The 14,348-nt window shown below is 33.6% G+C and overlaps 2 protein-coding genes across 2 annotated transcripts; both read right to left on the reverse strand.

Annotated features, from left to right (window-relative positions):
* Positions 1-3,093: 3,093 nt before the first annotated feature.
* On the reverse strand, positions 3,094-4,893 carry LOC108198479 (uncharacterized). Its single transcript, XM_017366233.1, has one exon. It carries the CDS (start codon positions 4,891-4,893, stop codon positions 3,094-3,096), a length of 1,800 nt encoding a protein of 599 aa, XP_017221722.1.
* A 4,890-nt stretch (positions 4,894-9,783) lies between these two features.
* On the reverse strand, positions 9,784-10,665 carry LOC108198849 (major allergen Dau c 1). Its single transcript, XM_017366628.2, has 2 exons — positions 10,396-10,665; positions 9,784-10,239 (listed from the first exon to the last, which is right to left on the reverse strand). The coding sequence occupies exons 1-2, from the start codon at positions 10,574-10,576 to the stop codon at positions 9,956-9,958; spliced, it is 465 nt and encodes a 154-aa protein (XP_017222117.1). The 5' UTR covers positions 10,577-10,665; the 3' UTR covers positions 9,784-9,955.
* Between the last annotated feature and the right edge of the window lie 3,683 nt (positions 10,666-14,348).

Below are 14,348 nucleotides of genomic sequence, written 5' to 3' on the forward strand. Positions count from 1 at the left end.
ATGATCCCGAAGAAAGTGGTGACGCACATCAATATGTTTTGTGCGAGAGTGCATTACAGGATTCTTAGAAATATTAATCGCAGAGGTATTATCACAATAAATAGGAATATTAGAAAATTTAATACCAAAATCTTCTAAGGTTTGTTGCATCCACAAAATTTGTGCGCAACAACTACCTGCAGCGACGTATTCTCCTTCGGCAGTGGAAAGAGCAACTGATGTTTGCTTTTTACTATGCCATGCAACTAAGCAATCACCTAAAAATTCACAAGCTCCACTTGTACTCTTTCTATCGGTTTGTGAACCTGCATAATCTGCGTCTGAAAAGCCGATTAAATCGAAAGACGGGGAACTAGGATAGAATAATCCCAAGTCGTTAGTTCCCTTTAAATATTTAAATATTCGTTTAACAGCATTTAAGTGTGATTCCTTGGGCATAGCCTGAAAACGAGCACACATACATACACTGAACATAATATCGGGGCGAGAGGCAGTAAGATATAATAATGAACCGATCATACCTCGATATTTGGTTACATCTACTGGCTTACCACCCTCATCTTTAGTGAGTTTTGTTTTGACGCTCATTGGTGTAGCCTTAGGAGTGACATTTTCTAGATCAAATCTTTTGAGCAAATCTCTAATATATTTACTTTGATGTAGAAAGATACCTGCAGCAGATTGGTTAATTTGCAAGCCAAGAAAATATTGTAACTCACCCATTAAGCTCATATCAAATTCCTGATGCATACAATCTGAAAACCACTTGCATAGTGATTCATTAGATGAGCCAAAAACAATATCATCAACGTACACTTGAACCAATAAGAAATCATTCTTTTTATGAAATATAAATAGTGTAGGATCGAGTGTACCACGAATGAAGCCAGAATCCACAAGAAAGGTGCTAAGGCGTTCATACCAGCATCGAGGAGATTGTCGAAGACCATAGACTGATTTCTTAAGACGATAGACATAATCAGGATGCTTTTCATGAACAAAACCAGGAGGTTGCTTTAGGTAGACCTCTTCATGTAGATATCCGTTGAGAAATGCGCTTTTAACGTCCATTTGATATAATTTGAAGTTTTTGTGAGCTGCAAATGCCATAAGAATCCGAATAGCTTCGAGACGAGCTACAGGTGCGTATGTTTCATCGAAATCGATACCCTCCTGTTGATTGTATCCCTGAGCCACGAGACGAGCTTTGTTCCGAATTACATTGCCATCTTCATCCTTTTTATTTTTGAAAACCCAACGAGTACCAATGAGTGTGGCACCTGGTGGAAGAGGAACGAGCTCCCAAACATCACAGCGTTCGAACTGATTCAATTCCTCTTGCATTGCCATTGACCACTGTTCATTTTCAACAGCTTCCTGGGCATTTTTAGGTTCGAATTCAGCAACAAAAGCATAGAAAGCACAGAAATTGCGCACTTGGCTGCGTGTAGTGATGCCTCGATCAATCTCAGAGAGAAGATTGTCTGGTGGATGATTTTTGACCGTTCGAGATGACTTTGGCAGTTGAATAGAACTCATTTCTTCTTCATTAGAATTATCAGCCTGATATGGAATCGGATGAACCTCTTTAGATTGATGTACAGGAGTAGATAGCTTAGGAGATCCAGAAGATTCAGGAGATTCAGGAGATTCAGGAGAAGAATTCTGTTCTGGAGTTGCCTGACTTGAATGAGGCAGTGGACTTGCTGAATGAGACGCTTTCTTTTCTGAATGAGACTGACCCCTTTGGGTCTGAGTTAAAGAATCTGCAAAAACTTCCTCGTCTCTGACCAGATCAATGTCAGATTCATTGAAAGTAATATTAATAGATTCTTCTACTTTATTTTTATCAGGATTATAGAATCGATATGCCTTACTAGTAGTAGAGTATCCAAGAAATATACCTTCAAACGCACGTGGATCGAACTTGCCACGATTTGGCATAGAATCTAGCATGAAACATTTAGATCCAAAGACTCGAAAATAACTGATGTTAGGAGTCTTTTTCTTGAGTAATTCATAAGGAGTTTTTAATAAAATAGGACGAATAAGAACTCTATTAAGAACATAACAAGAAGTATTTACCGCTTCTGCCCAAAATTTCCGGGGCAATTTACTTTCATGAAGCAATGTGCGAGCAGTTTCTTGGAGAGTACGGTTCTTTCGTTCCACTACTCCATTCTGTTGTGGTGTACGAGGAGCTGAAAATTCATGAGAAATACCTCTGGATTTGCAATAAGTAATAAAATCCTTCTCAAATTCTCCTCCATGGTCGCTTCTTATTGTCCTGAGTTTCTTGGAATACTTGGTTTCAAGGTTAGTAATTAAATCTTGAAATTCAGTAAAAGCTTCATCTTTTGAACGAAGAAATAATACCCAAGTAAAACGAGAAAAGTCATCGACTATAACGAAAGCATATTTCTTACCTCCAAGACTTACATACCTTTCTGGACCAAATAAATCAAGATGAAGTAATTGCAATGGATCTGTAGTAGATACTTGATTTTTGGTCTTGAATGAAGTTCGAACTTGCTTACCCAATTGACACGGGGTGCATGGTTCAACCTTCTTGTACTTTAGCTTAGGTAGACCTCGAACTAGATTCTGAGAAGATATTTTCTTCAATAAATCCATGTGCACGTGACCGAGACGTCTATGCCATAGATTTTGTTGGTCCTGGATGGTTGCTAAGCATATTTCTTCCTGTTGCTCATCAAAATCCAAGACAAAAATATTTCCTTTTCTTTTGGCTACTAAAGGAGCCTCATTAGAGTTAGAACTAATAAAACATGTATCTTTAGCAAATTTGACACTATGCCCTGCATCTGTTAGTTGACTCACACTAATAAGATTATATTTTAAACCATCAACTAAACGAACATTAGTTATGGAGAATTTTTCGTTACCTATGGTACCTTTACCAATAATCCTTACTGTGTTGGAATCTCCAAGGGTAACCAAACCTCCTTCCTTGGCCACTAAAGACAGAAATTTTGATTTGTCTCCTGTCATATGGCGAGAACAGCCACTGTCTATGATCCATTTGTTTCGCGGAATATTAGCTTTCAAACACACCTGCATACAAATATATATTTATATTTTAGGTACCCATTTCATCTTGGGTCCTGCAGTGTTAGTGTCAACAATTTTATATAAATGCCTTTCGGATTTCTTAATCCACATTTCCACAATATTAGGAGAAGCACGAACAAAATGGTTAGCAAAATGATTCTTAAGGTCACAAAGAATCGACTTTGATGTTGGATGGCCCTTTCTGTTGCAATCTGTGCATTTTTCATATGGCATATTGTACTTCATTTTTGATCTTTTGTTCCCTTTTCCAAATGCTTTCTTTTTGATCGAATTGAAGCCAGAATTAAAACCCAATCCTTCCTTTACAAGTGAAGATTTCTGACTAGCTAATAGAGCATCCAAGGTTCCTTCACCGTGAACAAATTTCGCCAAATCTTTCTTTAACAATTCAATCTTTTTCTGGAGTTCATCGAATCTTTGTTGAGTGATGCCCTTCATCTTTTCTGATTCACGAACAATGTTGGCTTCCTCCCGTAGAGCCGCTAGATCAGAATCCCTTTTGTTAATTTCACCTTTCAGAGAATCATTCTCTTCAACCAGTGCAGCCAATTTCTCCGAGAGAAGTTTGTTCTCCACGGCATAAGATTCTTCTTTGAGCGAATCATCCAACTCACTTAGCACTTCATTTAGAGCCTTCTTAAGATATGCATTTTTATCACGGAGCTTCCTGTTCTGTACCTGAAGAGCTAATAGATCTTTCGGAATTTCAGAATTAAAAGAAATAGTAACGGAATGTACCTCTTCATCATCGCTGGAGACTTCCTCAATGCCTGCCAAGCAAAGTTGTGCTAGCTCATCATCAGTGTCCACTTCGACGTCAGATTCATCATCGCTCCAAGTCAGTAAGGCCTTGCTCTTTTTCTTTTCCTTTGAGCCAGAAGCTTTCTTAGCCTTCCATTTGAAGCAATCCTTTTTAAAATGACCCTTTTTGCCGCATTCAAAACACGCATCATCAGTAGAAGTGTTCTTGGTTTCCTTCTTTGGTGAATTGAATTTTGATGAATTGAATTGTTTCTGGGGTCGAGCAGCAGCTTTCTTTTTGGCCAAAAATTTCTGAAATCTCTTTGTCAAAAGAGCAATTTCTTCATCTGAGTCATCAGTGGAGTCAATGTCAGCATTGAGAGCAAGAGTTTTCTTTCTGGGGGCTTCTTCTTCCTCATCATACCTACGCAATTGGTTTTCAAATTCTTCCAATTCGCTGAAGAGAGTGAGAGTTTCCATCTGAGAAATCAATGCCGAATCCTGAAGAGTAGTTACTTTTGGAGCAAATTTCTTGGGCAATGATCTGAGAATTTTGCGATTGCTTTCTGCCTGAGGAATATGCCTTTCCAGTAGAGCAATAGAATTCATGAGAGTGAGGAAACGTCCTTGAGCTTCCTTGATGGACTCATCTTTTTCAAGTCTAAAACTTTCGTAGTCACTGAGCAACAGATCCAGCTTGACTTCTCGAACCTTAGAAGTTCCTTCATGACTGACGACAATAGTATCCCAGACTTGCTTTGCAGACGTGCATGCTGAGACCTTACGCAATTCAGTAGCGCATAAGCCATTTAGAAGTGAATTCATAGCTCGAGCATTATAGTTCAGAGAATTGACTTCATCAGTGGTGAGTTCCTTGACTGGTTTTGGCTTGCCATCCCTCATAGGAATAGTGATACCATTCTCAACAGCATCCCACTCGTAGGTGTCCTTCTGGAGAAAAATCTTCATCATGAATTTCCAATCGCTATAGTTTTCAGTGCCGAGAAGAAGAGGTGGAACATTGTTTGAACGACGTTCTTGCCAACTTGATTGTGCCATAGGATCTTGCAAAACAAACACTTAAAACAAGGTAAAATGCACCTGCTCTGATACCAAATGTAATTTTAAACCGGGCACAAAACTTAATCTGTCAGACAAATGAGTCTGTCTCAATTGCAAATGAGACTGTCTCTCTTATATAAACAGAAGCAGTTAACAGCAGATAAAATACAGCAATTAAATGACAGAATAATAAGCAAGAACAACACCAAGAATTTTCACTTGGTTCGGCCCCTATCAGTTCTATGGCCTACATCCAAGTCCCCGTACCAACTAGTACAGAGATTATATTATTAAACAATAATATAAAGCTTACAGTTTGCCGATTACAAATTACAAGCCTCTGGAAGAACCCTTCCCTTTGACACCACTGTCACCTAGCACCTGCTATCCAGCCCACTGGCTAACTTAGCTTGAATTTGTAATCCTATCTAATTGCCACAACCCGGCACAAGTGAATAGAAATGAATTAAAGTACAACTCAGATAATAATTTGTTTCACTCGGATATAAGAAATTGAAGCTCTGAAAAAATTGATAACGTTGAAAGCTCTCTTGTCTCTTCTGAGTTGAAGTCCAAGCTAATTTATAGCCTGTGAAATATAGCTGTTGGAGAGTTTGAATTATAGCTGTTAGACAATAAACCAACAAGCTAGTATTTAGGACAAATATAACAGATATATGAATTAATCCTGGAAAGTACAATCTGTTATAACTATTTGAACAATTTAAACTGTTGGAATAATAAACGTTAGAAACAAAACAGTTTAAATATCAGGATAAGTTGGATAAACCAGAATATAAGAAAAGGACATTATAGTTTATCCAGTAGAAAGTTTGTTGAAACAAACTTGATTAAGTCCTCCTGAAAGATAGGTGAAAGAAATAACAGACTTAATCCAAATCATTATCTGAATATTCGAAAGTTGTTTATCATCAGTAAAAATCAAAGACTAACAGAAAGCATTCACTAGCCTGCAAAGTGGAAAGGTCCTAAATTTACATGTTAGGAATACCAACGTGCATGGAGAAAGCTGGTCTTATTCATATTTATATAATTTACATATCACCGGTGATTTTAGTGACTATTTTGATACCGTTTTCAGTTCAATGATCAACTTGATACATTAACGACATTTGAGTTACTAACTAGATAATTATTTTTTTTTTAATGAGATTAAAGAATAGAAAACATGGTTTATTGTTGAAAATTTTCTTAATCATCCTTTCATATTCTTTTGCCAACCTTTTTTATGTACACAATGTCGCCCTTCCCCAACAACAACCCACTTAATTATATGAGTCTTTAGCCTTATAGAGTATGAATTTATTTCAGATGAACTTCTTTAAGTAAAGTTTATTTATTGTACGCTATAATATAATTTATATTATTCTACGTCATTTATAATTTTAAAATAAATTTAATATATAATAGATTTTAATATATGGATAATTATAGATCCAAACATTCATGTAGTTTTTTTAATATTATATCTAACCGCATGTGTATATGGATGTACTGTGTGACAATTTAGTTTATTTATTCTATCCATGCGTAATTTATTTAACCTAATGAGTCACGTGACCCATAAATTTGTCGTGGAATATATCTTTTTTTTTTTTGATAAAAAGGAATCAATTCATTAATTAAAAGCCATACGGCATCTACAAATATAATCGAAATTGGACAGACGCCGAAAAATATCGCTGTTGAATCCTTTCTTCTTGAAGAGGCAACTAAGCGATTTGAAGATGATTTGAATATAAACACTTGTTTCCATCTGATTGGTTTTCACCTGAATGTTCTGAACAATCGACCATAGATGCGATCTCATAATAACCTTCAAACCTGAATCAAACCCATGAAAATCATGCCGATCTATAACCTCGGTCATGAAAAACATAAAAACACACCAAAACAAAACAAACCAACTCTCACAAGAAGGAGAGACTAACAAAACCCAAATAAATTGGGAACTTATTGAATAGAAAATAAGATTTCAAAATAAGAAAGCAGAAGAAAAGAAATCGGGGCTTTCCACCGGTGGAAACCGATGGAAGCCCCTTCAAAAATATGTGATGGAGGCTAGGGTTTTGAGAGAGAGTGGGAGAAAAAGAACGGAGAGAAAAAATTATATGTAAAAATAAACCCGATACACTTGTACAGTTATATATACTACTCCCTCTGTCCCAGTGAATTGTATACAGTTTCCTTTTTGGGACGTCCCACCAATTGTATACATACCAAAAATAGTAAACATTTATAATATAAAACATCATTACACCAACTACTTTCTTCCACTATCTCCATTCTATAATAATAAAAACACTATTACACCCACTACTTTCCTCCACTATCTCAAATCTATTATTAAATATAAATGGGTCCCACCATTATACCCACTTTTCATCTAACTTTACTCATTTCTTACATTATTTCTTGGTCTCCGTGTCCCAACCATTTGTATACAAATGGCTGGGACGGAGGGAGTATATATTTACTGAGACCCATCCCACATGGTCAATTTTTTTGCACTTGGATAGTTTGAACTCTAGCGTATGTTTGGTCAATGTTGAGCTGCTCACAATAGAGACTTTTGTTTTTTTTCCTACATAAATAATCTCGTAGCATGTATATTTTAAGTTCTTTAGCATGTGAATTTGCAAAAAACGAGGTTTCAGTTTAAACAATATTATCCTGTGTAGGGGTGCCCATGGGTTATTAAAACCCGCCCAAACCGATCTAACCGACCCAACCCGACTTTAAATCAACCCGAAAATATTTAATCTGAATTTTGATTGGGTTAAAAATTATTAAAACCGATTTAAATGGGTTGGGTTAGGGTTTTGCCTATAACCCGCCCATTCTAACCCGACCCGCATATTTTATTTAGTTTTAATATATTTTTTTTTTTACTGAAACACTTTTAGATGTCTTTCTATCTAAACTAACATTATATCACATATTACTTAAATTCATAATAAATGTGTGAAACAATAACTAATTTGAACGAATTATGAGTTCCGCTTAATAAGAACTAAGTTATTGGCAAACAAACTCGATAATGAGCTCAACTTGTCTTAAAAAAAATTGTGAAGCTTAATAAGAACTAAGCTATTGACAAACAAACTTGATAATGAGCTCAACTTATCTTGAAAAAATTGTGAAATTACAAAACTAAGTGATCATACCTCAAACTCATTTTCTAGTAACCTATTCTACCCAACCCAAACCGACCCAAACCGAAATAAAATCTAACCGACCCAACCCGATGAAATTTAAACCGAACATTAGTTGGGTTAAAAATTAAAAAAACCGAACTAAATGGGTTGGGTTAGGGTTTAACATATAATCCGCCCAACCCGACCCGCGGGCACCCCTAATCCTGTGGATAGCGAGGTTCACCGACCTGGTAAAAGTAAAATTGTTTATTTTCTGTTAATTTTTTTTGGCAAGGACTTTATTTTATGTTTATTGAAAAGTAACTTATGTGTATTTTACAGAAACTTTTTAACCTACTAAAATAATCCGTCATAAATTCATTTTACAATTTTATTATTTATTTGAATTTAAAAATCCTATAACTTACAACAAATGTGTACGTTTCATGTTCCTAGGTCCAATTTTTCTAAAATAAAAGAAAGATAAACTGATATTACTGTAATTTTATAACTTGCTATATACAACTTCCGTGTATATTTGTCCGTCATGTGATTGAAATACGCTAAATCTCATATTTTTCCTGCCATTTCTTAGTGTCCAAAATGAATTATAAACCTGTTCAAAGAAACATTCTCCGTGCAGGCAGTAAAGTCACGCAACAACTAATATAAATCAATTATCAACACAATCAAAATAATCAAATACTACGAAATATAATAAGTTTTATTTACTAATATTTAAGATTTACTTTTGAATACAAACAACATTTTTGACTAGCTTTCAAATTTCATATTAACATACATATGTGTTAGAAATAATAATAAAAGAGGACTTTTGTCACCATCTTCACAGTTCGTGCTCCTGTGATTATTCATTTCCTCGGAGAATAGTTTATTTTTATTAGTTACGACACATTTTTTTATTAAATTAATACTGTTCCTGTGACGAAACTTAAGATGAATGATTAAGTGGAAGGTTTGTTCCGTCGGACATTTACAAGTCGTTCATATTAAATAAACTGTAAAATTATAAACCTAGATTGGTCTCACTAATAAAGCCTTGAAACACTAGTTGAGTAAACAGCCTGATAAATAAAATTTAATGGTAGTTGATTATAAAAAAAGAGTGGATTCTAAGCCACAATAATTATTATATGAAAGCTTTCAGGATCAACATACATATTATTTATTTATAAAACATAATTATTTATTAGATTAATTAATGTTTAGGGTATTTATATATTAAACTCACAGACTTATTTAACATATGAAAATTTATATGTAGATTTTGATTAATTTTAATCACAATTTTCAAACAAATTCATGCACCTCCTTTTATAATTTTTATTAAATCAATTAATGAGTTCCAAATTGTCATGGTCAAATTTTGTCTCCGTTTTTAAAAAATGTGGCTCCTGTTAAGTGACATTTCACGGGAGTCACACTTAAAAAGCGGAGTCAAAATTTGATCATTTTTTTTGAAAATTTGGGATTTTGGTCAAATATTTAAATATCGGTGTAAACTTCGACCACAACTCAGAAGCATACTCTATAATTAATCGGACAAATGATCAATTTTAAAACATCCATGTATCAAAGGAAACATTATCTCATGCATGAACTTCATTTGCATTAGAAAACATTAAAATACACCAGAAATTAAAGTTGCAAAACGCACCAATTAAAATATCAACATACGGATGGATCAATTTTTAAGAAACACTCGAGATATCAATCGAAAACGTTGTTCGATACATTTTATTTGTTTCATAAAACATCAAAATACAATGGGAAATTAAGTTACAAATTAAAATACACCAATTAAAACTCTCAATCAGATCTGCCACAAGCGAATTTTCATGAAGCTGAGGCTTCATAACTTAGTCTGCTCATATTGGTGATTAGTTAGCAATAAGGTAGGCCTCAATAGCTTTGAAGAGAGCAGTGTTTTGAGCATCTGCAAACTTGATGTTCTCTTCAGGAACGACGGCATCACCTTTGGTGTGGAAAATGGCAGTGGTCTTGGTAATGCTACCTCCGTCAGCAGTTGGCACAACGACGAGATGAGTTTCAATGGATTCTACGAATTCCAAAAGGACGTCTCCACCAATGATGGTAGAATCAAGTGTGAAGGCCTCCTTGTTCACTGCATCAGTTCTGATGGACATTGTAGTCACCGGGCCACCTGCACAATCATAAATGTATCAGTTAGGATCTCCAAATTATTAATTCGAGAGAATTAAGGTACATTGCTCGCAAATTGATTTGTCTTCAAATATTATAAAAGAAAAATATTTGGTGCACATAATTGTGTACAAAATTTTATACATAAACTAATTACCATCGGGAAGGGTGATATTTCTAGTGGTTCCAGCACCGCCATCTCCAATAATTTCGACATTCTTGTAAGCTCCAGGGGCGGCCTTGGGGAGAATTGTATCAACCTCAAGGACTACGCCCTTGAATATTTTCTCTGCGGAGACTGAGGAAGTGATCTCGAGTACATGGCTCTGGGCACCCATGATTTCTACAAATTATTGATTAGTGAAATGAAGGAGTAGAAATAGCTCAAGTTTATATATGCTGTAAGACTGTTGTGATGATATTAGAGCAGAGAGTGCATCTATTTATAGTGCTCTGGATTCCTGAACGAGTGAACGTTGAGGTGCTGATGAATATTATAATAATGCATGTTCGGTTTTTTTTATTTGGAAATGAATTCCAGTCTATTGCACGACCAATTTGCCAATTGATGGAATAGTATTATAAGATTCATTCTAGAAAGCTTTCATTTTGCAAGCAGCTTGAGTTGAAAGGTCGTAAATGTACACATGATCGGGATACCAACGTGCGCATAGGTTGGTATCCTGCAGTACCGATTTTAGTGATTTATAAATTAATATTTAAGATATGATTTTTGGTTTTGTCTTGCTAGCTATTAATAAATGTTATTTATATATTTCAGTTTTTCAAAATTATGTTATTGTCTATTATATTCAGAAAACTACATTTCCTAAAGATGATGTCAAATAATACGGTTATATTTTATTATTTTTATATTTTTAAAATATTAAACAATTTTTGAGTTATTAAAGAAAATAACTACTAATATCTCAAGAAAATATAAATTATGGGTGGTGTGATTTATTTTAAAGACTTTTCTTATCATACAAATATATTTTATTTCATCTATCATTTTATATACACGATATTATTGTTTCTGGACAATTTTGATTAATCATGTATTTGATCTGTTTCAAATATGTAATCGTGTTAACTTTTTTCTTGTTAAATTGATCATATTTTAACTCTAATTTGTATATATGGAAATTATATCAACAAAAAATATGTGCAATTATCTTTAAATTATGTGGCTCAGTTTCTTGAAATAATAGGAAAAGAATTCAAAATTTCTTGTCAAAGTTTACCCAATTGATAAATCACAAAAAGATATTTGAAAAAAGATTGTTCAAGCACGTAAAAACTTATCACTGAATATGGCTTACTTATATATTTTATAAGTTATAAGTTACAAGCGTCATGTTCAAGAAGAGAGAACCATTAGAAAGAGAATTTATACAAATCTTACTTTATTTTTAGTATTAGTTGTGTTCTGCAGCAGAATTTCTATTGACAAAAAATACCAATATCTATGTATTATGTTTTGAAATTATTTTTAACACACATAACGATGAAAAAACATGTATTTAATTTAGATCCTAAAAATCTATTTGAAATTTAGTGTTCTGCAGCAGAACCTAGTAGTATTCTTGTTCTATTTTAAGAACGGATTCTCTCTTGAACGTGAGCCTAAGTTACAAACATAAAAGCAGAACAAATATACTAAGGGTTTGTCTAATGTGTGACCATGAGCATTTGGAGAGTTTTGATTGATGTGGTTGTTGTAACGGCCGGGGATCCACTATTATTAAAAAAGTTAAGCAAATTAAAACTGTCCAAACTTATCTATTTTAGTGCTTAGATGTACTCATGACACACATTAGAAAAACCGATATAGTAGTATTACTGAGACCTAGTGGCCATTTTTTTCGCTTTTGCAATTTGAACTCAAGGTCAATGTTGAGGTGCTGCATATGGGCTTTTGTTCTTTTCCTAAATAACAATATTGTAGCATGTATATTTTAGGTTCTTTTGCACGTGATTTGCAAATAAAGAGGTTGCAGTCTAAACAATATTATCTGTATATAAGATATGTTCACCGACAATGTACAAAAACTTATATTTTTTGCTAATTGTGGAGCTTATTATTTATTTAACATCTAAAATATATTACACATCTTCCTAATCGAGAGCTTCTAACAAAATTATAATATAATATATATTCTTTTAACAATATATAAGCTTAATTTAATGAGAAAATTAGCTAAATATTAATTACAATTAATTGACATAAAAAAATTGCAATTTATTTTGATGTTATCACCCCTATAAAATTCAAAGAACGTGAGAAGCCAAGCTGCAACCAGTAGTAAACTAGTAAACTCGAATACAATGAAACGATTCTTTTACGCAAAAATTTTAAACCTGAATCCATGTAAGCGATCAGTTTACTAATTACAAATTTACATCGGATTTTCTCAGATAACAAGTTCACAAAAGCCTCGTAAATTCAGGCATTCGTTCTAACTTTAATCATTTTGTCATTCATTAGTTGAGAATGATGGACTTCCTAACCAAATTTGTGATTTTCGCTTGCTTTCTGACAAAAGAGATTGATAAATCAGGATTTGAACGAAGAAGAGACTTGCAGTTATCCAAAACAAAACTCACTTTAAGTTCATTTGCTTCCTCCTACTATTGACTGATAATTACAAAGAATTAGGGAGGGTTTGGCTGGGCTTTTAAGCTCAGCTTCTAGATTTATAAATTATAAGAAGCATTTATTTGTACCATTTGTGTAAAAAGTCAAGAAGCACTTATAAAAAGTTAGCAGTGCTAGCTTTTGTTTCACGGACTTTTACTTATTTTTCAAGCACTTTAATCGCATATAAGTCTTAACTTGCTTCTCACTTCTACTTCACTTCTTTATTTTAAGCTAAAAGCACTTATTTTAAACTCAGTCAAACGGTCTCTTCGTCTCAATAGTGTTGGAGTCTATTATGTATGAGACTATTGTTTAATGAAATTCCTGGTTTCTTTCAAAAAAAGAGCTAAGTAGATATTTATCATTTAATCTATTTAATCAAGGGAAATCTACAAAACTACCTACCTTTTCTTTTATTGTTTTCAAAAATACTACCTTCCAGAATTATTTTCAAAAATACCTTTTCATAAATTTTTTTTTTTTCAAAAATACTGTTTGCAACTTTTGCAACCTCATTTGCAACTACAGGCGGCGCCAGCCGTGTTGCAACCTGATTTCAAGTTCCAGTTTTCAAATGTCATTTTCGACCTCATTATCGATTCCGAAAATGAGGTCGAAAATGACATTTGAAAACTGGAACTTGAAATCAGGATTTGTAATTGCATATATGGTTGCATATGGTTGTATTCAGTTGCATATGGTTGCATTCAGTTGATTCTATTGTAATCTAATGGCCCCGCCAGGGGCACACCATACATCTGTTGTTACTTACAGTTTTCAGTTGCATTTAGTTGCAACTGAGGTTGCAAAAGTTGCAACCTCATTTGCAACTTTTGCAACCTCATTTACAACTATATATAGTTTTCAGTTGCATTTAGTTGCAACTGAGGTTGCAAATGAAGTTGCAACTGCAGTTGCAAAAGTTGCAACTTCATTTGCAACTTTTGCAACCTCTTTTGCAACTTACAGTTTTCAGTTGAACTAGTTGCAATTGCAGTTGCAACAGTTGCAACAGTTGCAACTTTCCATTTTTATTTGCAACTTCATTTGCAATTTTTACGGCTGCGCCGCCCAAGGTTGCAAATGAGGTTGCAAAAGTTACAAATCGTATTTTTGAAAAAAAAAATTTATGAAAAGGTATTTTTAAAAACAATGAAAAAGATGGTAGTATTTTTAAAAAAATAATTTTACAGATGGGTATTTTTAAAAAGATCCCTTTAATCAACCGCTTATGTAAAATTTAAATTCAAAAATTAATTTAATTAATGACACATGCATATATATATATATATATATATATATATATATATATATATATATATATATATATATATATATATATATAGCTAATGATCAAGTAAAGACAAAAGTAAAAATAATAACTTTGGTGCTAACTTGGAAGCAGAACGAATATGCCTTTGGTATAAGAGTATGTTCTACTTAATCATTTACATATTAACTAACAGGAC

Source organism: Daucus carota, chromosome 8 (genome assembly GCF_001625215.2).
Source record: "Daucus carota subsp. sativus chromosome 8, DH1 v3.0, whole genome shotgun sequence".
Taxonomy (NCBI): domain Eukaryota; kingdom Viridiplantae; phylum Streptophyta; class Magnoliopsida; order Apiales; family Apiaceae; genus Daucus; species Daucus carota.